General features: G+C 51.4%; 1 protein-coding gene across 2 annotated transcripts in view; it reads right to left on the minus strand.

The window, feature by feature from the left end:
- Positions 1 to 1,116: 1,116 nt before the first annotated feature.
- abca3b (ATP-binding cassette, sub-family A (ABC1), member 3b) overlaps positions 1,117 to 23,893 on the minus strand; it is a 28,892-nt gene continuing 6,115 nt past the window's right edge. For both annotated transcript variants that reach the window (XM_023810628.2, XM_023810630.2), the window contains exons 5-31: positions 23,211 to 23,376; positions 21,827 to 22,086; positions 20,968 to 21,084; positions 20,732 to 20,852; positions 18,519 to 18,692; positions 17,715 to 17,896; positions 15,525 to 15,671; positions 14,335 to 14,464; positions 14,029 to 14,183; positions 13,778 to 13,933; positions 13,452 to 13,662; positions 13,001 to 13,151; positions 12,816 to 12,914; positions 11,797 to 11,995; positions 10,997 to 11,300; positions 10,556 to 10,829; positions 10,060 to 10,264; positions 9,437 to 9,656; positions 9,153 to 9,311; positions 8,442 to 8,614; positions 7,827 to 7,961; positions 6,777 to 6,971; positions 6,496 to 6,683; positions 5,893 to 6,063; positions 5,280 to 5,473; positions 4,875 to 4,948; positions 1,117 to 4,749 (exon numbers count right to left, since the gene is read on the minus strand). In XM_023810628.2, the coding sequence (XP_023666396.2) occupies positions 4,618 to 4,749; positions 4,875 to 4,948; positions 5,280 to 5,473; positions 5,893 to 6,063; positions 6,496 to 6,683; positions 6,777 to 6,971; positions 7,827 to 7,961; positions 8,442 to 8,614; positions 9,153 to 9,311; positions 9,437 to 9,656; positions 10,060 to 10,264; positions 10,556 to 10,829; positions 10,997 to 11,300; positions 11,797 to 11,995; positions 12,816 to 12,914; positions 13,001 to 13,151; positions 13,452 to 13,662; positions 13,778 to 13,933; positions 14,029 to 14,183; positions 14,335 to 14,464; positions 15,525 to 15,671; positions 17,715 to 17,896; positions 18,519 to 18,692; positions 20,732 to 20,852; positions 20,968 to 21,084; positions 21,827 to 22,086; positions 23,211 to 23,376 (4,692 nt within the window). In that variant the 3' untranslated portion in view covers positions 1,117 to 4,617. The remainder of the gene's footprint in view (positions 4,750 to 4,874; positions 4,949 to 5,279; positions 5,474 to 5,892; positions 6,064 to 6,495; positions 6,684 to 6,776; positions 6,972 to 7,826; positions 7,962 to 8,441; positions 8,615 to 9,152; positions 9,312 to 9,436; positions 9,657 to 10,059; positions 10,265 to 10,555; positions 10,830 to 10,996; positions 11,301 to 11,796; positions 11,996 to 12,815; positions 12,915 to 13,000; positions 13,152 to 13,451; positions 13,663 to 13,777; positions 13,934 to 14,028; positions 14,184 to 14,334; positions 14,465 to 15,524; positions 15,672 to 17,714; positions 17,897 to 18,518; positions 18,693 to 20,731; positions 20,853 to 20,967; positions 21,085 to 21,826; positions 22,087 to 23,210; positions 23,377 to 23,893) is intronic.

Genomic DNA, 23,893 nt, shown 5'->3' on the forward strand with positions numbered 1-23,893 from the left:
CCTATACATATGCTGGCCTTTGAAGTTTACAGTAAAAGTATGTACTGAGCCATTAAATAGATAAAGTACATTAATTTCTCACCCTCATTTCAACATTTCTACAATGATCTTGTGATTTTTTATATCAATATCATGATTCATGTCAATGTTATTAGATTAACATCCATAATACGTGGAGCGCCCATTAAAAATTTTTGCGATTATTTTTCCGATTACAGGGTTCCAAGCTTTGGTCAGCTGGCTGGGAAGAGATTTTCAATTCATCTTCACACGGATTGACATGTAAGTTTTATTGCCCTGTAAACAGTCGGTAGGGCTTTGCAAATTATGCCAACACTTTTGATGTAGCTAATTTAATGATATTGATTTGCAGTAAGATTTCTTGTATGAACGTAAGAGTCAGAAAGTCTGACAGTGTCACGCCAGATGTGTGAGAGTTGGCCACCCTGTGATTAAGATAAGATAGATCTTTATTGTCACTATTACAAAAACAGTGAAAAACCGCTTAGCAGCATAAGTTAAAGTAATAAATAAGGAAAAAGAACAACACACAAAAAGAAACAGCCGTCCTCTTACAGTGTGTGTGTGTGTGTGGGGGGGGGGGGGGGATGAGCACATTTGTACGATAATGGAAGGATAAAGAAAAGTCAAATTATGTCTCTTTCCATTTCAACGCTTCTCACATTATTTTCACAATTTGGTCATGATCAGAAAAACGTGAACCCTGGAACACAATGGATGCGTGGCGTGTGCATCACAGCTATGGGAAGTATGGAATTTTCATTTTGCCGCCCATGTTAACAGATTAGAGCGACCAGGCTGCCTGCATGCAGGACAGGGCTCAGGGGCTCGGGACAGGGCTCAGGGCTCAGACTTGGCCCCCATTAACATTTGGGGCCGCTAACGGTGCCCCCCACCCACATTTATTCCATACTTGTTTTACTGGTTAATACTTGTTAGGGTAAAGACACAGAGCTGCATACATTAAACAATTAATTAGAGGGTGAGATTATGAACCAGGTTCCATCTCTTTTCTTAAAACCCAGATTAATTGTTAATAATTATCTCAAAACAACACCAGCTGGGTAAAGTCAAAGAAACAATTGGCCAGGCCTCTTCATTTTACACAAAGCAGGTTTATTTTAAAAAATAATAGCAATACATTCATTGTAGACAACATGTATCTAGTAAGTTATATCACAATAATGTTAGTTCCCTTTTTCAGTATGGTACCGTTTTGCATTTTTTTTCCATTACAACCATCAAGCTTTCAAGATTTTTTTTAAGGTAAGTTCTGCAAAACAAACAAAAAAAGTCCCAAACGATAAAAGCACCGTGTCTGAAGCCCATTAATCAGAGTGTGAGGGATGCTGATCTCTCAGCTTCTTCTAAAGTCCCAAAGCTTCCTCAGGGATGCGTCAGTGAATGAAGAGAGCATATGAAGGTCCTGAAGCAGGATGCCCCCGCCCCTCCACCCAGCAGGCCTGCTTGAGGCCTTGCTTCGCCCACATACAGAGTGCCAGCCAGGTATAGGTAGGCCGTCTGCAGACACATCCAACTCATTTTCGACGACATGGAGGTTCGGCAAGAAAGACGTTTCACTGTAACTGTGCAGTGATGTGACATTTGCTGTGAAGACATGCTGGGTGCAGTCAGTAAGGAAATGCAGAGTTCAGTGATGCAGTATTAAAATAATTATGATGATGATAATAAAATTTTAAAAGTGTTAGTGTCCAAAACATTGTAGTACTGTTCTGAGATCAGGGCTTGCGGCTGACTGTGATCCTGGAACGCAATCTCACTTCCCATGGCATATTAAAAAACAAATAAAAATTTAAAAAATTGCAGGAAGACTGCAACAGCATTACAGTCACTTGGGATGGAACTTTACATTTATTTAGTGGAAGCTGTTATCCAAAGTGACATACAACTGAGGAAGGAGGGTCAACCAGTAACCCTGTAATAATGGGGGGTTAAGGGCCTCGCTGAAGGGCCCAACAGTGACATCACTCAGTTAGCCACGGGATTTAAACAGACGACCTTCTGATCATGGGTACAGCGTCCCACCCCGCAAAGGCAAACACATACCAGAAACATACTTCTGACAAATGGCAGAATGCAAGGCGGAATGCAGGGGTACTGGGTTTGACGCCGATGGCGTTACGTTGCATAAACCACCACAATCAGTCACAACAACCCAGGGTTTCAAGATGGAAGACCTGGACAGCCGGGTAAAGCAAACATAATGCTGCCCCCCCTCCCCGAGCCCGTTTTATGCATGAAGCATCAGGGACCAGTCACTCCGTCCAGTACAGATAACAAAGTCATACACAGCAAACCTCGCCTGACTTGGTAGGACCTCAGTAGCTTCCAGCTGAAATAAGATGGATGGCTTCACGTATTTTCAAAAAGTTAAACCAACAGCAGCGAAATGAAGATGGAGAGGAAAGAGTAGTAATTTCTCACCAACATGCAATTGTCAGATGATAACTAGGTACATACACATAGTGTTACTAGGTGTTTTGGGTAACCAATAGTGAAACATGGACCTGTCATGTGACATTCCTTCCGCCAACCAAATCCTTTCCTCCTGTGAGGTGTCGATCAGCTGCCTGATCAATTACAACTGTATGTCTAGCTCAAAAATAATTGATTCACTGATACGTTTTGTTGAAGTATGGTTCGTCGCGTGGTGGGTAATCAGCACATGCTCCTTCCTTACCTCTCGCCATAGCAACCTGTCATTGAATATTACTGTATGTTAACTTGGCATGAATTTGATGACTATCACCTTTATAAATTGATTGTAGGAGGGATTTTGCTTTACCACTATGCATTCAATTGTAAACCTAAATATATTACATGTAACCCAGATATCTTTTTAAAAACATTTGTCAATGTATTTTATTAATGTAAACACTGGCTGCTGCTATCAAGCTAAATACACATTAATAATCTAATAAAAAATGTCAGTTATACTATCAAGCTAAATGTAAACAATTTTTTCTAATAATGAAAACGCACCTTGTCTAAACCATTCGGCGGCGTATGTCATTCGTGTAAACGCTTGCTTCTGCCACCATAGAGGGTGAATTTGTGACACGTCACCGGTGAACTGGAGGCGTACGGTTGTATCATTGGCCGACCAGCTGACAGGAGGAAGGATTTGTATTGTGGAGGAAATTTGGCATGGCAGTCCCACGGCACACAAACAACATCGACGAGCACATGTAAACACAGACCCGTGGAGTAAGACATAATGCCGAAAATAAAACTATTACAGTATGGTCCACTGATAAATACAAACAAAAAAAAAAAACAAACAAGACTTGACTGGGTGCTCAGATGAATGTTTCTTGTATAAATGTCATGGGCCATTGAGTTCCCTGAAAATGTATATTTATATGCATTTATAAAGCATCTACAGCATGACTACAGAAGGGTGTCCACGGTGCAGTGGGGAACCCCTCCCACGGACATGTCATCACTGTTTACTAGAACCTGCACTAGGAGGACTTGTGCACTAGGAGGACTTGTGCACTAGGAGGACTTGTGCACTAGGAGGACTTGTGCACTAGGAGGACTTGTGCACTAGGAGGACTTGTGCACTAGTCGCAGGCTTGAATATCTCCACGGCTTCACGGCTCTCCTGCAGGCCACTGGGTCCTGCGATGCACCTCCTTGTACTGGTGACGACAGGGTGGAGCCGGTCCTTGACTCAGACGTCTAAGGCTGTATTTTGGAAGCCAGGATATGGTAAAGAATGCGGTTTCAAAGTATCCCTGACATGCAGGTCCCCTCTATTCCCTCCCAATAATTACTAATCTGTTATCTGGTTGGGAAGAGCTACAGTTCTTCGTAATATTTACAAACAACTACAGAAGTATTTACAGCCTGATAGATTAGCTTTGGGCAGGATATTCACTGGGTGATCGGAAAGCCCGAAGGTTAAGGATGGACTCATGGCGAACTTGATTAAAAAAAACATATAAAAAAAAAACAAACATGCACGTTGTGTGTCAAACATCACGTGGCATGTGAACTTTTACAGACGGCTAAAGGTAGTGAATTGCACATCTCCTTACTGCTAAGAGAGAATAGAGAAGCCGCTGGAAATGACCGACAAAGAAACCAAAAGCACAAAAACGAATGCGAGTTCTCTGCTTCTCTCTCGCTGACACACGCAAACGCAAGCTATAATATGCATTATCCACCTCACATCCAGTGGTAAACAAGGTCTTCGAAACAAGCGCTTCATAAGTCTGGAAAAGAGAAAGGCTTCCTCGTTTGGCCTCAAAACAGTCACAGAGATCAGACAAACCAGCGCTGAGCGACGCCTAGGATCCGGACGTCTTGCTCCGACCGGGGGGTCGGTCCCAGAGGCCGTGACAGATAAACAGCCACCCTGTGTAGTGTGGACGCTGCCCCTGGTCTGGGACGACGCGGCCCTGAAGGCCTGCGCATTTCGGCGCAATATGTCAGTGTGCATGTGTGTGTGTGAGTGTCTGCATTTATAACTGCAGCCGCATGTGAGAGGACAGAGGAGCCCAGGGCTGTTCTAGCTGCCTGGCATGCTGTGACAGGGCCTGCAGTGGCACGAAGTGGGGGGGCTCCGCTTCATTTCCGGCTGCCCTCGGCGCAGTGCTGGAACTGGGCGAAGCTCAGGAAGACCTGCTCCAGGGAGATCTGACTCACACAGTAATCCTCCAACCTGTATTTCTCTTTGGCTGCTTCCAGGGTCCCAAAAACCTGGGGACAGGAAAAACAGCCATGAGGACAGGGCTCACCAACGTCCTGTAGGGGGCAGTCACGTCACGCGCCATCAGGGAGAGGACCAGGGAAGCTGCACGGAAAGGGAGGCGGAGAGCCGGTACCTGCGCCCAGGTGAGGGTCTTGTCGGTCAGGTGGTAGTGCACCATGCCCTGGTGCTCATCCTTCAGCATGCTGCCTGTAATCAGTGGCACACTTTCAGGCGCGATCCGCTGCTTCATGTTAGACAGTATTCCACTACAGCTGTCAAACAGCCAAGTTTCTCCGACACAAGACTAAACACTGTATAATTGACAGCGAAGTTATCGCTTTTTAACTACATACTGTTTGTATTATTCTAATTTGAGATAATAAAACATGGAAGTCCAAACTAAAGTTAATGACCCCAAGACAGTCCTGGAATATCTCTGATCAAAGAGAGTCTTTGATAAGCAGCAAGAATTATTCTGCCACCTATAGGACTGGGGGTGCAATCGCACAAATCGGCTACCAAACGCATACACACTGACCAGGGAAAGTGCTCTCGATGAAGTCCTTGAAGAGCTGCAGGTCCATCTCCTCCTCCTCCTCCAGGCGGACCTTAGCCAGCAGCGTATAGCCGCTGCCAAACTTGCTCTTCAGGTGCTGGGGGCTGCCAAGGCATTTGAACTGGCCATTGACCATGACTGCCAGCCTGGTGCACAGGGCCTCGCACTCCTCCATGCTGCAGAACGGGGCGGGAAGATCAATCAAATTAGACCACTGACCACCATGAAGCCATGAAGCCTTCAGTACACTTAAAAAAGTATAACAAATCACAATTGCTTATTGAGCAGATGCTTGTATTCAACATGATCTATAGCTGAGAGAGCAGGATCAGACAGTCCCTGGAGCAGCTGGGGTTAAGGGTCCCGTTCTGCCGACCATGGGATCTAAGCCAACAACCTTCCGGTTTCACAATCGGTGTCCTAACCCCTCACTGTTTATTTCCCTCTGCAGTCACCATCTGTCCTTTTAAAGCTGCCTTATGGTATCTGTATGGCTGAATGTCTCTCTGCAATGTGACACATGTTAAACGTTCTGAAAGGGGCTGCAGTGATTGGTGTTAAAGGTGCGGCTGCCGCAGGGCATTCTGGGACAGACCTGTGTGAGGTGATGATGATGGCCTTGCCCAGCTCCCTGGTGCGGCTCACCGCGTCCCACAACAGTCGGCGGGCCACCGGGTCCATGCCCGTGGACGGCTCGTCCAGGAAGATGACGGGGGGGCCTCCGATCAGCGCCATGCCTGCACTCAGCTTCCTCTTGTTGCCCCCACTGCAGAAAAGTGGGACGTTTAGGGCTCAGGGTCACGAGGCAGAGACACAGGCCAAGGATTTTACGGTGGCTGAGGCACCGGCAACAGTAAGGAACAGTAAGGAAACTCGCATGAATAATTAGATAAATACTTTACATTTACTTGATAACTAGTTATTTATTTATGATTACGGAGTATTACACTGCCTGCAACCCTGGCCAGGATAAGCAGGTCGGGATGGACGGACGGACGGACGGACAGACGGAGTATTACGTTACTGTCCACACAGAATAGGAGTATCTAGCACAGAAGCCTTCCACAACACAGGCCTGAAACTAAGGTTGAATTTTCACAGTGGTTGGGGTCACATGGGCATCATGTGCATCGTGATTGGTTTGCCGTTGCTGTGGGCGTGGCCGACGTGGCCTTCTTAAGCACGAGGAGAGCCGCACCTGTAGCTGCGCACCAGCTTGTCGGCGTGCGGCTCCAGCAGCAGCGAGCGCAGCACGTTCTCCACGCAGGCTGCCACGTAGCGCTCGGGGATGCCGCGCAGCCGCGCGTACATGCACAGCGTCTCGCGGCCGGTCATGTGCTCCAGGAGGGCGTCGAACTGCGGACAGTAGCCAATGCGCTGCTGTACCTGTGCATCACACACACTGAAAGGTCAGACCCTGCCTCACGCGCCGCTCATTAACCATCGGGCTGTCGGATGTCTGCGCAGGCGCCCTCAGACCTTCTTGATGTCCCTCAGGACGCTGTAGCCGTCGATGTAGGCGTCCCCCGCGGTCACCGTCTCGTCTCCCGTCAGCATCTTGAAGGTAGTGGTCTTCCCAGCCCCGTTGAATCCCAGCAGGCCAAAGCACTCGCCTTTGCCCACAGCCAGAGACAGTCTGTCCACGGCCAGCAGGGCGGCTCCACTGCTGTACACCTGCGGGAGCAACCGGCCTCTCACTACATGGCCTAACACGCGTGTACGAGCCTGTGTACATGCAACAGCCACAACGGTCTGACGCCTTCCAGCAGTGTCTCCCAATCCAGTTCTCTGAGGGGCAAAAACTTCGACCGTCTGTGAGTCCCAGAGGCCTGGGTTAGGAAACAGTGCCCCTTACGTCACAGTCTTAGGGTGATTATACACAGGGTGACTTCTTGAACAATCTGGCTGGACGATGTTGCTGACCAGCGTTGCTCAGGCACTTTCTCATTGATACTGGGTGACAAATTTCTATTTGAAAAACTCTGATTGGCAGTGGGCAACTTTTCACGATCAGCCAGATCCAGTTGCCCTTCGTCTCATCTGCTTGGTAATTGCCCGGCAACATTGCTCAAAAAGTTGCCCTGTGTAATCATGACCTTAACTTGCTAACAGACAGATGTCAGACCCTCCTGAGCACATTCCAGAACCTTCACAGGGACAGCTCCACCCAAGGCTGCTGATTGGTCAGTCCTTTGGGTCCTTAACAGACAGCTTGGTTGGTGGACATTTATAAACACTGCTGTAAGTCTTCACACATTATAGAGGCAGGGCAAGGCCCCCTTAAAAATTCTGCTGATGTCCCCCCCAAACTTAAGCTTACCATAACTATTAAAGCTAACCCCACACAGCTTTTCTCATGAGCTCCCCCTAGTGTCTGGATCCCTGAAAGTGTTCCCCATTTCCCCTTTATAGGCGGCCTTGTATAGAAGCAGCAGGAGCTCAGAGAGCAGAACAGCCCAGGAAGAGCCGCCATCCGCGCATTACCGCCTGACCGAGGTCAGCCTCCCGCGCCTCCGCACGCCGCCGTACCTTGGTCAGCTCCTGCAGGACCAGTGGGCTGCCCACCATTGACTCCACGGCCGGCTGGCACTCCAGCACCCGCTTGCGCTCCTCCGCCACGTCTCGGTCCTCCGGCTGGAGTGAGGAAGCCCCCAGCAGCAGCATCTGGACCCCAGAGATACACCGAGGAGGCTCGTACACTCAGGGGGCACCAGAGGGCGCCACCGTTCAGACAGGCAAGCGCCAGGCTACAGCTGGTCCGCAGGGTAAGAACGTCTGACTTACGGACAACCTGCACTTACGAACAGACTGGCATAAAGCCAATAACTGTATATTCAAAATTCTGGTTAAATACAATGGCTGATAACGGCGAACGCAGACAGTACTTTGTGGCGCAATCTTATTCATTAATTGACTCAAAGTATATTACGGTACAGTACGTAGTTACCATATATAGTTATCACAGAGTAACTCATGATCCACCACACCAGGTCCAGCTCCTTTTCCACACCGTATTCATCAGCATGTTAGAATTACATAGCGGTTACATTAAAGTCTATCAGCAGAATTTAAGTCACGTGAACAAACATGCTGCTTTGTATTGATTTCCCTCGATGCCTCAACCCCCCCCCCCCCCCATGTCACCTTCTGCCGCCTCCTGCAGAGGGCGCTGAGCAGGCGGCGCAGCGTGCGAATGCACTGCAGCTCGATGACGAAGAGCAGTGTGATGAAGACCACGCCCTGAACAGACATGGCCACGAGGAAGCGGCCGATCCCGGGCTCCGACATGGAGAAGTAGTTTTCCTGATACGTGAGATCTGAAAGCGAGAGACGGTGGCAGCGGTTAGCATCAGCGGCGTGAGGCGTCCCGGATCCTCGGCCGCCGGTTACGCTGCGCGAGCCAATCAGAGGAGCCTGGAATTCCTCAGGCACCCAATCCGTGCATTCAGCTGTTTCCTGCACTCAGTACTTCTGCAAAATGAATCTCTGTTTCCTCTTGCCCTCAGTAAACACAGCCAGACCTTATGCTGCTCCCCACGTTTTCCTCAAGCGCCTCTTGCTGTAGATACACGCGCTCGCCTGCATGGAGGACTCAAATTGTCGAGCGCATTTTCTCGGCAAATAAAGAAAATTTCTCTTCACTGAGGGGGGACCCTGACATGTTTTTAGTTAGCAAATTACCTGTGAATTCAGCCGCACATTTCATAAGCAGTCATAACCGTCTGAACTACAGTATAGTTGGGTGTATAGTATACACTCTCGCTATGGTTACGTTAAGCCTTACGACGCACCCACCACCCACCCCCGACGTTGTCGTCATGGATACAGCCACTCCATGCCCACTGGTGGACTTACTGAAGACCTTGCAGAAGGACTCGGCGATGGGGCTGGAAGTGCAGAAGCTGATGACCTCGTAGTTCTGGTAGAACTGGCAGAAGGACATGCCCAGGCAGTAGTTTGGGAATAAGAGGAACACCTTGTCCAGGACCCAAGAGAGGTGCTCCAGGTGCAGCTCTGGGCCAGGGAGAGCAACACCTCCACTGAGAGCGGGACTTTTTAAAAAAACCAGCCTCTACGACAATAACAAGACGGCGAGATTGGCCATTTTGAAGGCAGGAGACGTGAGCAGGCAGCCTCACCAGGGATGGTCATGATGGTGACGGCCAGGAAGGAGGCGGTGCCGCTGACCATGTTGAAGACGGTGAGGCGCGTGTAGGCTGTGGCCGCCGTGGAGAACAGGAAGCTCAGCAGGTACATGAGGGGCACCACGGCCCAGCCGTACAGCAGCAGCATCAGCAGCACGTCCACCAGGTGGGTCTCCCTGGTGAAGGCGTGCACCCCAAAGGCCCAGAACACCACCTGCAGGGGGCAGTAGCGAGCTCGCTCAAGGCTACGCCGTGAGCTACCCAAGCGGCCAGCACCATCACAAGCATTTATACTAGTGTTGCTTAGCAACCATACCGCCAAAACGCGTACTGATAGGTTTGGATGTTGCATGTATTGTCTTCCCAACCTGCGATATATTCAATTGTTGAATAGAACATGTAACAAAGTATCCGTTTGTTAAGCCCTGACTATATTTGTGCTGCTCCAAACTTTCTGGAGACAAATTTGAAAAAAATGTCAAAGCACTACAGATTCACATTTTATGCATTATTTGATGTGACACAGAAGTACAAATCAACCTTAAGGCGAAATACACGCCGCCATGTGATACATGGGTGCAGTAAAAAAAAAATGGCCACAGGGGGGCACCACTGACCAGCATCAGAACACAGGGCAGCATGAAGTTGATCAGGTCCCAGAGGAGTGCAGAGAACCAGAAATTGGACAGGTAGACGCCGCTGACTTGCTGGACGTGCTTGGATTTGATGGAGCGCTCGGTGACCAGGAGCAGAGCGAAGGTGCTGGACAGGGAGGCCATGCCGTACATCAGGTTAATGGCGATGGCGAAGCCCGTCTGACCCCTGGTTCGAGAGGAGGAGGAGGAGGAGGAGACAATTCACAGCGCCACCCACTGGCAGGATGGCAAGCCAACACCACAGAAAAATTCCTAAAGGATTTCTTATCCATTTTCTTAACACTTTTATGCATTTAATTTTAAATTATAATAATTTTTTTAGTTTTCTTAACGTTTTGCACTTCTGGGCCACCGTAGTCTCGTTTAGTCAGGGCACTCGGGGCTCAGCGCCGCAGCATAAGCGGACTGATCCGCACTAACACCCTGCTCAAGGCTGAGGCCGTATCCCCGTACACACTCTGTCAGCTGGCTCTGCGCCTTCTCCGAGATGTTGCGTGGCATTGGGTAGTTGGATGCATGGATGGAGGCGTTGGGCCCCGCCAGCAGCCTGTAGAGGGCGCTGTCCAGCAGCAGCAGAGCCGTGGCGGGAGTGTGGTACCCCTGGTTGTTGAAGTAGGCTATAGCCTCCACAGAGCTCAGCAGGTGGCCACGGAAGGACACGCCCACCACGCAGTGCTCGTTAAAAGCTCCGCCCTCATCTTCGGCCCGACGGAGCACAAACTCGGGGAGGTCTAGCCGAGGTAGGGGGCCACAAAAGAGGAAATTGTTAATATTCCTGTATGTAGCTTGAGAAACAAACCGGCTTATAATCACAAGCACTTTCGTCTGTGGTTCTCTGTAGGAAAGGTGATTATTCCCTGCCGTTACGCGGTGAGGAGGCTCCTGTAAGACCGCTCACCAGAGACGTCCTCCGCGCGGCCCTCCTGCTCCGCCAGCTGCCCGGCGTACATCGCGGCCAGGCTGGCCGCCGCCGGCTCCGAGTTGGCCCCGGCCACGGGCACGACGGTGGGGCCGTAGCGGCTCAGCATCAGGTCCAGCGGGGCCGAGTCGCCGTGGCCGGGCAGGGAGCGTGCCACCACCAGCGACAGCACGGTGAACACCAGCGGCACCAGGAACTGCGCCACGATCACCTTCCAGTTCCGCCAGGTGTACAGCGCCCTCTTCAGGAACATGGCGTAATACTGCTGCAGGTACAGCCTCACCTGTGAGGGGGCCGAGGAGGGGGGGGGGGAGGGGTCAGGCATCTGGTTTGTATTTCTATTAGGTGCTATTTATATTCTATTATGGTTTATATTTCTATTAGGTGCTATTTATATTCTATTATGGTTTATATTTCTATTAGGTGCTATTTATATTCTATTATGGTTTATATTTCTATTAGGTGCTATCTATATTCTATTATGGTTTGTATTTCTATAGTATTATTCTACTTTAAATTTGCTGCACCAATTCTAGGAGGCACAAGACACAAGATATTTGCGTGCCTTTGTATACTATAATGACAACAGAATTGAACTGAACATGACTGAACAGACAGAGTGTCGAGGCTGCTCCTCTCCTGGGGTGGGGGGGGGGGGGGGCTCACCCAATATTTCAGGTGTCAGTCAGGTGCTAATTAAAAGGCGTCTCATCCGGCTGGTCTCAGGAGCCCCAGGCCCTGATATCCCAGCCCAGTGCCCCCCCCCCCAGAGAGCTCACCCCTGCATTGAGCTTGATGTTGGAGCAGTCCTCCAGGATGAGAGTCCCACTGTCGGTGAAGTCCGTCACGTCGGTGAGGCTGCTGATGCTGCTGCCATCGTCCATGGACCAGTCATGTGACCTGCGCTCGTGCTGGTACTGCAGCGGCGGCAGCTGGATGGCCTCAATGTCCAGGCTGGAGTCGACCAGCTTCCCCACCCTGCGAGAAGACAGGCGCACGCACACAGACACACATAACCCTTTAACGAGTGTTCAGTGGAGTTCAGGGGTCATCATCTTCCTCATTTGACACTAATAATGGAAAAAATGCAGTTTGTGCAAACTGCTGACATCAGCAAAGTCTGTATCCAGCCTGAAGCAAACACTGTAACCAGTGAGGATCAGCCCTTAATGTCCAAAAAGGAACAATGAACAGGACAGAAAGACCTCCTTTGCTCACTTAAATAGCAGCAGCACCTCGTTTTATAAATTCCACCATATAAGGGCAGTTTTCCAAAAATTGTGTGTGGGGGGGGGGTTTAAAACACAGCCCCCAGGAAGGAGGACTGCATAGACGCATGAGTCCCAGGCCACCTGCCCCCCTTTTGCCTGGTGCTTGAAAATGAAGCTCTGGGTGAAGCAACAAGACAGCAAGGAAACCAGGGACGATGAGCACAGCCTGTGCTTTTACCGCACAGGTCAGAGCTGTGAGAGCGCCCCCACGGGAGTCACACAGAGGTGGGGCTCACATGGGACACACGCCCTGAACGGCTCAGGGTTCGAGCCAGGGGTGGAGAATACAAAGGAAGGAGTAAAGGGCTCAGACACGGGTTCAAATGAGAATGGGGTCAGACGTAGGCCTGTGCGTGCCGTGAGCCACACGTTTAACACCAAACACCAGCAGTAGAACACCATGAAGGGCAGTCACAAACATCTCAGCTGGGATATCCCACAATGCCTCGATGCTGCGACTGTCAGACTGGACTAACTGACGCGTTATGGTTTCAAATCCCACAAGGTTTAAGAGCATAGATGCAGACCTGAGGAAAACCTCTTCCATGGTGGTGACAGAGGCTCCGTAGCTGGCGATACCCAGCTCCTCTCGGTTCATCTCCAGCTCCGCAAACAGCAACTCAAACCTGGCAGGAGACAGGCAAGGCGGCCGTCAGGACCCAGCTCTCCGCCAGCTCGCTGGCACCCCCTGGGCGGTGCCCGGTGGCCTTACCGGCTGGTGCTCTCCTTGGGTAAGATGTAGGAGAGCTCTGCACCGGCACTGCTCTCCAGCGTGGCGTTGGGCACGTACATGTGGACCAGCTGACTGATCTCCGATACGTTGCACATCTCACCCTTCACTATCACCATGTGGTAGCCAGCACCTGTGATACGAGGAGGTCAGGCACATGCCCTGCCATCACCTTACACGTCCAATCACGGCCTTCGGGATCCTTATATCTTCACGCGACATTTTATTTATTTAGCAGATGCGTTTATCCAAAGTGATGTACATTGTTTGAGAGAGCAGGGCCCCATAAGCAAAGCTAGGGGCCTCACTCAGGGGCCCAAAGGTCTCTCCTGCCAATGCTGGGATTTCATTCCCCCGACCCAGTTGCCCACGTGCCCCCTCCCCGGCCCAGTTGCCCACGTGCCCCCTCCCCGGCCCAGTTGCCCCCTCTCACCATATTTGTTCTTCAGGAAGAGCGGCGATCCGCAGCACTGCAGCTCCCCGTTGGCCATGATGGCGATGCGGTCGCCCAGCAGGTCGGCCTCGTCCATGAAGTGGGTGGTCAGCAGGATGGTGCGGCCGCGCTTCTGGCCCTGCAGCAGGTCCCACGTGGCCCGGCGTGCCGAGGGGTCCATGCCCGACGTGGGCTCATCCAACATCACCACCTGCGGCCAGAACGGTGACCACGGCATGACCACAGCGACCGGAAACAGCCGGCTCACCCTCCAAGGAGCTAGCATGAGCCACGCAGGGAAGCCCTGCGGAGCACGAGCGGCCAACCTTGGAATCGCCGATGAGGGCGATGCCGATGGACAGCTTGCGCTTCATCCCCCCGGAGAGCGTCTTGGAGCGGGCGTGCCGCTTGTCCTCCAGGTTGAGGATGCGGATAGTGCGGTCCACCTCCTCGGGGATGTTCTGACGGGGGAAGCCCTTCAGCTGCGAAAGCAGAGCATGTGAAAGCAAAGCCTAAGAGACGGTGTGTGGGCGGACGGGCATGCGCTGGCGAGAGCCAGCCAGCAGGGGGCACTCACCTGGGCATAGAAGAGCAGGTGCTCCTGCACGGTGAGGTTGTCGAAAAGCACGTCATGCTGCGGACACAGGCCCAGGCTGCGGCGTACCAGCGCCATGTCCTGGCAGATGTCATAGCCATTGATGTAGGCGCGCCCCCTGGTGGGGGGAAAGAGACCTACAGGGAGGACACAGTGTCATAGGAATGCGAACATTTATGTGCAATGCCTTTTTTACAGGCATGCATGCCTGTGTGTGTGTGCGTGTGTGTGTGCGTGCGTGTGCGTGTGTGTGTGTGTGTGCACGTGCACAGGCCTCTCACTCCTCACCAGTCAGCATGGACAGCGTGCTCGTCTTGCCAGCACCGTTGTGGCCGAGCAGAACGCTGATCTGTCCCTCGAACATGTTGAGGGTCAGGTCCCTCACTGCCTCCCGAGTTTTGTTGCCCGCTTTGAACACCTGGTGGAGGGGGAGCGGAAAGGTCAGGCTGACATGTACTAAGCGGGACCCATGCGAACCCTGCGCTGGCGAAGAGATTGTGGCTGGATGGATGCATGGATGGATGCATGCATGTATGAATTAAACTTAATTGTGTTTTGCAACAGTACTTTTATATTACTATTTTAAAAGTTAGAGTTTTATAATCGAAAAGTACAGGTTGAAATGTAACGATAATGGTAATTTTATAAACAGCTTGATTAACCTTAATCATTTGCCCAATGTGTACAGGACACCTTTCCAGTATCCAGATTCCACAAGTCAAAGAAAGTCAACTTTGGAGTCATTTCTAAATATGCAATCATGCGGTGAAACGCCATACTGTTTGTCTGAGAGTGTAAAAACGGCTTCACACAGAACGAGACGAGTTAGAGACACAAGACAATGACAAATAAATATTACATAGCAAAGCATTCGAGCAGGACTGCACAGTGTATTTAATTATACATGATCTCAGTTTAATAATGTAGTTGTAAAGATCATACAGCGTAAGAACGGTGGGCGTGTACATCTCACAGTTCAACGGTTATTATTCCATTGTTACGTGCGACTGTTGCCAAAACATACTGTAACGCAAGCGGAAAAGACTCATCATCGTGTCATTTTTAATGGCGGAGAAGATCAGATATTCAGTGAAGGCAATTTGGTGGAAATTTCACAGTAGATGGTAGCCCTTTCTGACCCGCTTCACATCACTGCAAAATCCACCCCATGATTCATGTGCCCAACACTCTCACCCATAATTATATGATCAGTATTTTTGTTCTTGCCACACTCCACCCAGACTAACCCCGCCCCCGTTTTAAATTCAAGTAGTTTTGTTTTATTTACGTTTTTGTGGGAGGGTGTATAACCATCTTTGGCTGGGGTCCTTGTGTCCTCACTGTAATACTGAAGAATAACTGTACCCCTTTTTGGTTGTTTTTACAATTTCCTTTTGCAAATTCCTGTTTTATGACCTTAGTCCTGCTGGCTGAGATTGCAGTCACTCCAAACACGGCCCCCCCAGCCAGGCCCCCACCTTAGACAGGCGCTTGATCTTGATCCCGGACACCAGCCCCGACGGCTCTTCCTCGATGAACTCGCCCTTCACAGCCTTCTCTGCATCCTCCTCTTCCTCCTTCTCCTTCACCGAGGCCAGACGAGGGCTGCCGCACCAATAGGAGGGCTAAGGAGGAACGACGGCACCTATTCAGACACTGGTCAGTAGGTGGCGTGCTCATTAAGGAACTGGAGCAGCAGCAAGTTTCGACTGCAGAGGTGGAGGGGCAGGGTGGGGAGGGGTTCCAGTGTGGAATCCATGAATTTAATAGAAACTTCAGCTGCATTGATGAGCCAGAGATTCGAAATCCTCTTGCGAGAGCTGAACGTTCTCTAAGAATGAACCAGAAACACGACTGGGGTAACAATTCAAGTAAGAGCTGCTTTAACTTTAAATAAAGTTCACCAAAAGCGCCACAGCTAAATCACCCTTAAGGTGGCACTATAACAGACAAGTTTCAAAGCTACCTTAAAGCTCAAGGACAGTGCACTACAGGAAAACAAAAATCCACACAGCTCTCACCATAAATCTCATTTCCCTCAACCCCATGCAGAAAGGTTACCTGGGATCCTAACAAACATCGCTGATCTATAACAGTCCAGGTCGGTTAAACTGGCGTAACAGCCAGAATGGATACTGTCCTGCAGCACTGATGTCATGTGACGGGAGATCACACGGTGCTTGATGGTTGCCGCATGCCTTACACAGGAAAACTTCACAGAGCATGATCACAGCTGTTCTGTAAAATCACATGATCTGCCAGTTCCTCTTTAAGAACCACTGCCACAATAAACACACAGCCGCCTTGGGCCAGGTCACACTCTATGGCCAAGCAGGCGGGACCGCGGTGCCCAAGACCGTTTCTGTAAGCAGCATCCAGAATGCATTGCCGCTTTTACTCATTATTTATTATCCTGTACTGTGTATGATACCGCCTGTAGCTGAGTTACCAGCCTGGGAGATATTCTGATTAATAAACAAGTGAACTCGATAAGGAATGGCGGGGTGGGGGGTGTCTTGCCTATCCTTTCAAAACCAGAAGCAGAACCGCAGATGAATGAAGGCAGGTGCCTGGAGTGAGGGAAGAGATCTGCTTCCGAGGAAAAGTGCAAACAAGCGAAGAGAGAGGGATGCAGGAAAAATGAGTGCGAGGTTAGGCTCGGGAAAGGGTGTCGGCACAAGGAGAATGAGGGCGGGGTGGGGGGGGGGGGCAGCCGACAGATGAGGAGTGTGGGAAACGTACACAGCAGGAGAGGACAGGAAGGGAGGGAGGGGGGAGCCGCAGAGGAGAACAGCGGGCTGACAAACGGCCCCCCGACGTGTCACAGTGTCAGGCACCTGCCCCCCCATACTTCACCTACTGATAAGGCAGCAGGAGAAAGCGCCTGTCCACAGCACCGCAGCCCCCCCCCCACCAATTCATCCGAAATGGTGACGACGTGCAACGCGTCCTGCACTGGTCCGATTACGGAGCCCAATCATACGCGGACAGCCTGACGAGGGTCAGCATGGTCAGCCCCCTCTACCCCCCCACCCCGTGTGGCTCCTCCCCTTTTCCAAGGGGGATCGGGGGCGGGGTCCTCTGAGCACTTCCTGAGTGCGACGGCCAAGCGCTCCGGCTACGATAAGCGGCTCTTTCCTGATTGGCCCGATGAGCATTTCCTTCCACTCCACACTCACGCAAGCACGTGTCAGGCCTGGCGGGTGGCCTGAATGCCCCCCCCCCCCACCCCCACTGTCATTGGTCCTGCTTTGCCCAAGGTTCCCTCATCGGCCTTGTCAGCGTGTCACTCTCAGGGATTGTCTTCTTGTTCCCTTCGAACTCCGTAATGGGAAAACTTATGGCTTTCCTCCTGGGAGGGGGGGGGGGGTCACATCCTCGGAATGACAATCAGAGTACGCCCTTCTGCATGGCGCCCATCGCAGAGGGCTAGGGTCAGGGGTCGTGGTCTTACAGGCGGAGTCGCCCTACATTCTCACGGAATTTTAAAAACTTCACAGACTTTGTTGCGAAAACATGTGACTGTACCTTGCTGCCAAAATGCAGGAGACACAGAAATATAAGCAACTGATTCATGCAACACATTCCCGTAACACCCAGAGTGGGGGCTTTCCCATCATGCCTACAGAGATGAGGTGGCCCAACTGGCAGCGGCGTGCGGGACATACCAGCAGGAAGAAGTAGCAGGGCAGCGGCACGCCGTACTCCCCAGGGAAGACGGCCTCCACGTACCAGGCCACCAGGCCGTACAGCAGCGCGTCCAGCAGCAGCATGCCCAGTACCTGGGCCAGCGAGAAGTCGTCGTCCACCGTCACCGGCTCAAAGAGGTTACTCCACTGGATGCCAGTCCCTGGAGGCCAGAGGTCAGACCCACGGTGAACCGTCTGCTTAGAGGGGGGTCACCGAAGGGCCAGGAAATGCCCACTCTGGCATTGGAGACGCAGGGATACCCTGGTAAGGTCACATTTTGTCAGGGGCCCAGAATATCTAGCTGAGGGGTGGGCAATCTTATCCACAAAGGGCCATGTGTGCAGGTTTTGGGGACCTTTAGGTCAGCTGTTCAGACCCAGGTGTGAGGACTCTTCAGCCAATCAGTCCTCTAATTAGTAATCTAATCAGGGAGTTTCAGCGAAAACCCGCCAAACACAGTGGCCCTTTGCGGATAAGATTGCCCACCCCTGATCTAGCTTGATCTTGCAGATTTCCCTGCTCCAACATGCCTACTACACCTGGCAATTCACTGGTGAACTGAATCAGGTATATTTGAATTATGTTGCAGTCTCGCCCAGCAGTACCGGAACTGGGGAACCCTGCTGTACGTCACATAATAATGCTGTAACACAGAGTTCTCCGTCAGACATATAGACGTATTGAGCAGTAGTGTCACTGGTGTGTGTGGGCGCCAAACACACAGGCAGGGATCAGAGATCTCCTGCCAGCCGGCGTCCCCCGTGCCGCACGGAGGCTCTCACCTTTGCCCTCGAACATGCCCACCAGTTGGGCACCCATCGCCATGGCGACGTTGGAGACGAGGCAGGCGGAGACCTTCTGCGGGTGGGTCAAAAGGTCGTAGCGTGGCGACAGGAACACGTAGGGGATGTAGCTCAGGAAGTAGATGAAGCCACCAGCAGCTGCCGCCACATTGGCTGGAGGGGTGCAGATAGAGGGACAATGAGCAAGGAGAAGTTCCTCAGGGGGGCCATTAATCTCCTCTCTGTACCACCCTTTCCCCAAAATGCATTGTTTTTCTGCCCTCAGATGCTTTTTATGAACATTTACAAACCTGCAAGCATTTCATTGGCTGTACCAAAAATGACCTGGCCATTCAGAAAGCAGACTGCCACAGTCTGCCTGGGAACTCCCGGGAAATGCTGAGCACATGGGCTTTCCTCAGCCACGCATGCAGGGGCCACAGCGCCACTCAAGAAACACAGATCATACATTATTAACAAACTGCTATAAATGTCGGTCAGCCTCGCCCATACAGAGGCCCGGCGTCACCCCGCCACCACAAACCAGTCCGCTCCGGGCTATCAGCTCCATTCCTTTCTGGCTTTTACACAGCGTCATAAAAGTGCTGCATCCCTGCCAGGATCCTCTGACCCGCCACGGTCACACCTCACGCCCCGTCTGCCGTGCCAAGGCCCCGACACCGTCTTCCACACGCCTGTGAGACTCGAGAGGTGGAAATGAGCCACGACCCCGGACACAAAGCAGGATCGGGCAGCCATCTTCACCCCGGACACAAAGCAGGATCGGGTCGACATCCGTGATGGTCTGTGGTCTGTGAGGTCGACCTTTAATGCGGTTCCAGGGTTGCCATGGAGAACACAGCTGCACAACTGGTCACAAAGCGACACTCGCATTTAGAAAGTCACATGACCAAGCGCCTCTCCTTTTTTTGGAGGGGGGAGGCTGTAAGGACTCGTCTGAAGAGTGCCGGGAGGGAAGGCCTCCACACCAGCCCAGGTTACACGAAGGTGCAGGAACGCGATCGCGCTCCTCCTGACACTCACAAAGGGCTTTTGTTCTACTGCCTTTCAGACGCTCTCTGCACGGATTTCCACACAGTTAACGGCCGCCTCCGCCTGGCTTCCCTGACAGACCGAGCTGAAGTCTGTGTGACGAGTCAGCAAAACGCACAGGGGAACACAAACAGGGCTGCGGGTTTCCAGTAAAAAACGAAACCAGTCACAAGTCTTAAACTAACTCCCCACCGGTCACACACACACACACACACACACACACACACACACACACACACACACACGGCTCTGCTGACAACTGTGTGTCAGCTATTCCTCAGAGAGACAGCGTGCCACGCGGATCTCGAACCCAAGTGCTGCTCCACTACCTAATAACCTGAAAAGAGCATCCAGACACGGTTCTGCTAAGAACAAGTCACGGGCGGGGGCGGGGGGGGGGGCGGGGGACATACTCCAGCTCACTAGAAAACAGCAGCCTGCAGATAAGGCGCGGCTGTGACGTCTGCAGGGCGCTGAGCCTGCGTGCGTGCGGAGCGATAACCGACCAGGCAGACCCAGAGGCCTCCAGCCCGCAGCTTTCACCGGCGCAGACGTAACCAAGCCCATTTCCTTTTGCACTGTTTTTTACGCCGCACTACCCACCACCCTGACACTTGAGTCTCAGGCTGTACCTGAGCCGTACCACAAAGAGACTAGTTACAGCACGACTCAAGCTCGCTAGTTATCCATTGCAGAAGGCCGGCGTGGTGAATTTGCATTCGCTCGGTGAATTTGCATTACGAATCCATTCCATTCAACTGTTTGATAAGCACCTTTTTATGTAGAAGGTTGGAAATTTGTAGTTGGTTGGAAGTTCCAAGTTATCAGGAATTAATCAATACATCATGATGTGTGACACTATTAAAGAATAATACATGGAGTATACACTTTTTCCTTCAAAAAAATCCATGTGCAGAACACTGGTATCTCCGTGCATTTCGCCCAATCAGATGGTGGTGAAGCAACCAGCTCAGTTTGGTCACGCTTCCAGCAGGACTTAGTCACCGTGGTTACGGCTCAGGTACGACTCGCATATTGTACAGGGAAGAGTGCCAATTGGTGGCACGGCTCTGTGGAAAAGTGCCGTAACCTTCTGATGAGCTGACAGACCCTGATGAAGCTGGACCGTCGTGCGCCCCCCCCAGCCGGCGTCCGCTCACCTCTGGAGAAGAACACGCTGATCATGAAGCTGAAGCTGATGGTGGCCACGGCGAAGAACAGCAGGAAGACGAAGACCAAGGTAGGGTCGCTGTAGCTCAACACCGCACCATTGGGGCTGACCTGAGGGGGGCAGACGTGAGCGCGGCCGTGAGACTAAGGGCGACCGGAGACCGTATGGCCTGCGGGAACGCGTCACAAACGGAAGGTTCCGGCGGGATGTCGGCCGGCCACACACCTTGATACAGAAGATCAGCGTGACGAAGAAGATGGAGATGGAGAGGAAGAGGAAGAACATGAGGAACCAAGCGGCCCAGTGAAGACCATTGCTCAGGCCCATCATCCTCATGTATTCCTGACAACAGAGCAGAGACCGCGGGGTCACACACGCTATCCCATAATACTCACAGCATACTAAGCAGGATGTGCCTAGAAAAGCCATTAATCATGATATATTTCGATTATAATCACGCACTTGGGCCACAGTCTAATTCAGGGAAATTGAACTGAACTGAATCTTGGGTAATTCAGCCTAACCCTACACCAGAAAATGTGGATGGGAAATTCAGTCTTAATATTTCTCCGGATTAGTACTGAGAACTGCACTGCCACAGTTGCCTAAATCAACTCTTGCACCATGACCCATATACTGTAAAATGAGTGCAAGGTTTAAGGATGTGATCATTAAGACAGGAAAAAGGTCTACATCACGCTGGGTCAATGTCCTCTGCTCCTACACAAACAGAGACCAGGTCTAGTTAGTTAAGCATTAACAGATAACAGAATCCGAGGAGCTGTGCTTATTGCAGCATCAGACGGCCTCGCCTGGCCACACACACAGACGGTCACACGCATTTGTTTTTGCATTCCTGTTATCAATGGGACTCATTTTCTAACTGATAGCGAAACACCTTCCTGTCTGATGAAGTCACAGGTAGGTTCTGCTGTGGCCATCTGGAGATCATCTTTTTAGGGGAATATAAACAAGTGAAATATCACGCAAACAAGCACACATACAGACGCAGAGACATAAAGACACGGACACGGATACGGACTCGGACACGGACACGGACACGGACACGGACTCGGACAGACACCTTGAGCTCTTTCTCCTTCTCTTGCACCACGGCGCGGACGATGTTCAGGGAGGTGTAGGTGAAGCTCAGCACCAGCAGCAGGGGTAGCTGGTTCTGGATGGCCAGGATGAAGACGTCGTAGATGAAAGGTGGGAAGGGGAAGCGGGACAGGAAGACGCTGGTCCGGAGCAGCAGGGCGTCCGCCGCCGTCCGGTTGTATGCCCGCATGATGGCCCGGTCCACCGCATGCTGCACCGCCAGGAAGCCCTCCCTGTAGTACCCTGACCAAAGCCAACAGGGGGCGCTCTTACAACCCAACCGGAGACAAGGCGTCAGCTAATCTCATTATTTTGCCATTTCTATAACCCCAGCTCCTTCATCCCTAAAACGCTCCACACTAAAAGGCTCTAACTTTGTTAACCCCCACAAGATGCCCGGCGTGTGTGAAGAAATCGCATTACATGCATGGCAAACAGAGCCTGACCCTTCGGATGACCCACACGTCTCATCCCCATGCGTGTTACCAGGACGTATATATCTTCCAAAATGCATTTCTGATCATCGCTTTCCCATGAATCACTGGCACTAAAACCAGCAAAGAGAAGGACACCTGAACGGGAACTGAATTCAGCTGCTGATCAGCTGTGATGCAAAAGTACTATTTTTCACAAAAACAAAGTATTGTTTATTATATATTATATTATTATTTAGCATTACAGCATTCATATTAAATTCAGATTATGGTGAGTATACCCCTTTAAAAAGTGGTATTTCAATAAACAATCTTCTACATTAACATCTCCTATTCACGTCCGCCATGCAAACTGACTGGCTACATCCAACAGGAGGGAGTCTGAGCACCTCTGCTTGTAAAATGCCAGTCCAGCCCCACGCTGAAGGGCCTGATGCCCCTAATGACGGCCCCAGTCGGACCGTTTTCATTCCCTGATTGAGAAACTGGGAACACGAGCCGGACCGGGTCCCCTGGGAGGGAGTGGAACAGCGTGATCTGTGAGGTCGACCTTTAATGCGGTTCCAGGGTTGCCATGGAGATCACGGCTGCACAAATGGCCACTCGCATTTAGAAAGTCACATGACCAAGCGCTTTTTTGGAGTTTGCATCCAGAATCTCAGTCATACATACATTAGCAGCATTTTTGTTGCTTGCCTACAACAAATTCTGTGCATCAGGGCAACGTTTTCTCCGCATTTACTTTCCGGAGGTGACTAACATGCCCCTCTCTCCGATGCTTGTGTTAACACTAGAAAAGGTGTGCGATAGCACTTGTGCACACGGCGGAGAGTGAGAGCATCAGTTTAGGTACATGAACTAAACGTGGTCTGGGCCCTCAGCAGAAACAGACGGAGAAAATGGCGGGCGAGGCTGCAGGGAGACGGCGCTCACCTGGCGTGCCCCCATGGGCGTCGTACTGCTCGCGGGGGCCGGGCAGCTGGAACAGCGGGAAGAGGCTGAGGGTGTGCCAGTCCAGGTCGCTGTTCGGGTTCAGTTCCACCTTCTCGCGAGCCGGCGCGTTGCGGGGGCTGTATTTGAAGCGCAGGTGATAATCGACCTGGGGAGAGGAGACAGAAGGACCAGGGTGGGAGGGGGCCACGGGTGTGAGGTGCAGAAGGAGGGGGGGGGGGGACTGCAGGAAAACAGGAAGCAGGTGACAAGGCGAGGAGGCGCCCAGGCTGCGATTTTCCAGGAGCGCGGGCGGAGGGGGGGCCCGTCTCTCAGCGCGGGCGGAGGGGGGCCTGCCACTTTCCATGCTACGCTATGCACTCAGCTATTTCACGCTACTGCTTTGTGAGACGCTTCTTAAAACAGATCTGCGCAATGTTAATATGGACAAGGCATGTGACGCACGTGCAACCGTAACATCACGAGGACCACGACAGTCTGCCGGGTGGAGACCGCCAAAAAGTAACACGAAGACGTTTATACTCTGTCACGGCAAACAAAACTTAGCAAGCTCTGCAATTTTAAATGATGGTTCATATTTTCAAGTTTATCTAGTCAATCTAGTTTGTCTAGTTTTCCATTTGAAAAATAAATCGGCCTAAAGTTTGCCGTTGCTGGTTTTGCGT

The sequence above is a fragment of the Paramormyrops kingsleyae genome, chromosome 22, assembly GCF_048594095.1.
Source record: "Paramormyrops kingsleyae isolate MSU_618 chromosome 22, PKINGS_0.4, whole genome shotgun sequence".
In the NCBI taxonomy this organism is placed as follows: domain Eukaryota; kingdom Metazoa; phylum Chordata; class Actinopteri; order Osteoglossiformes; family Mormyridae; genus Paramormyrops; species Paramormyrops kingsleyae.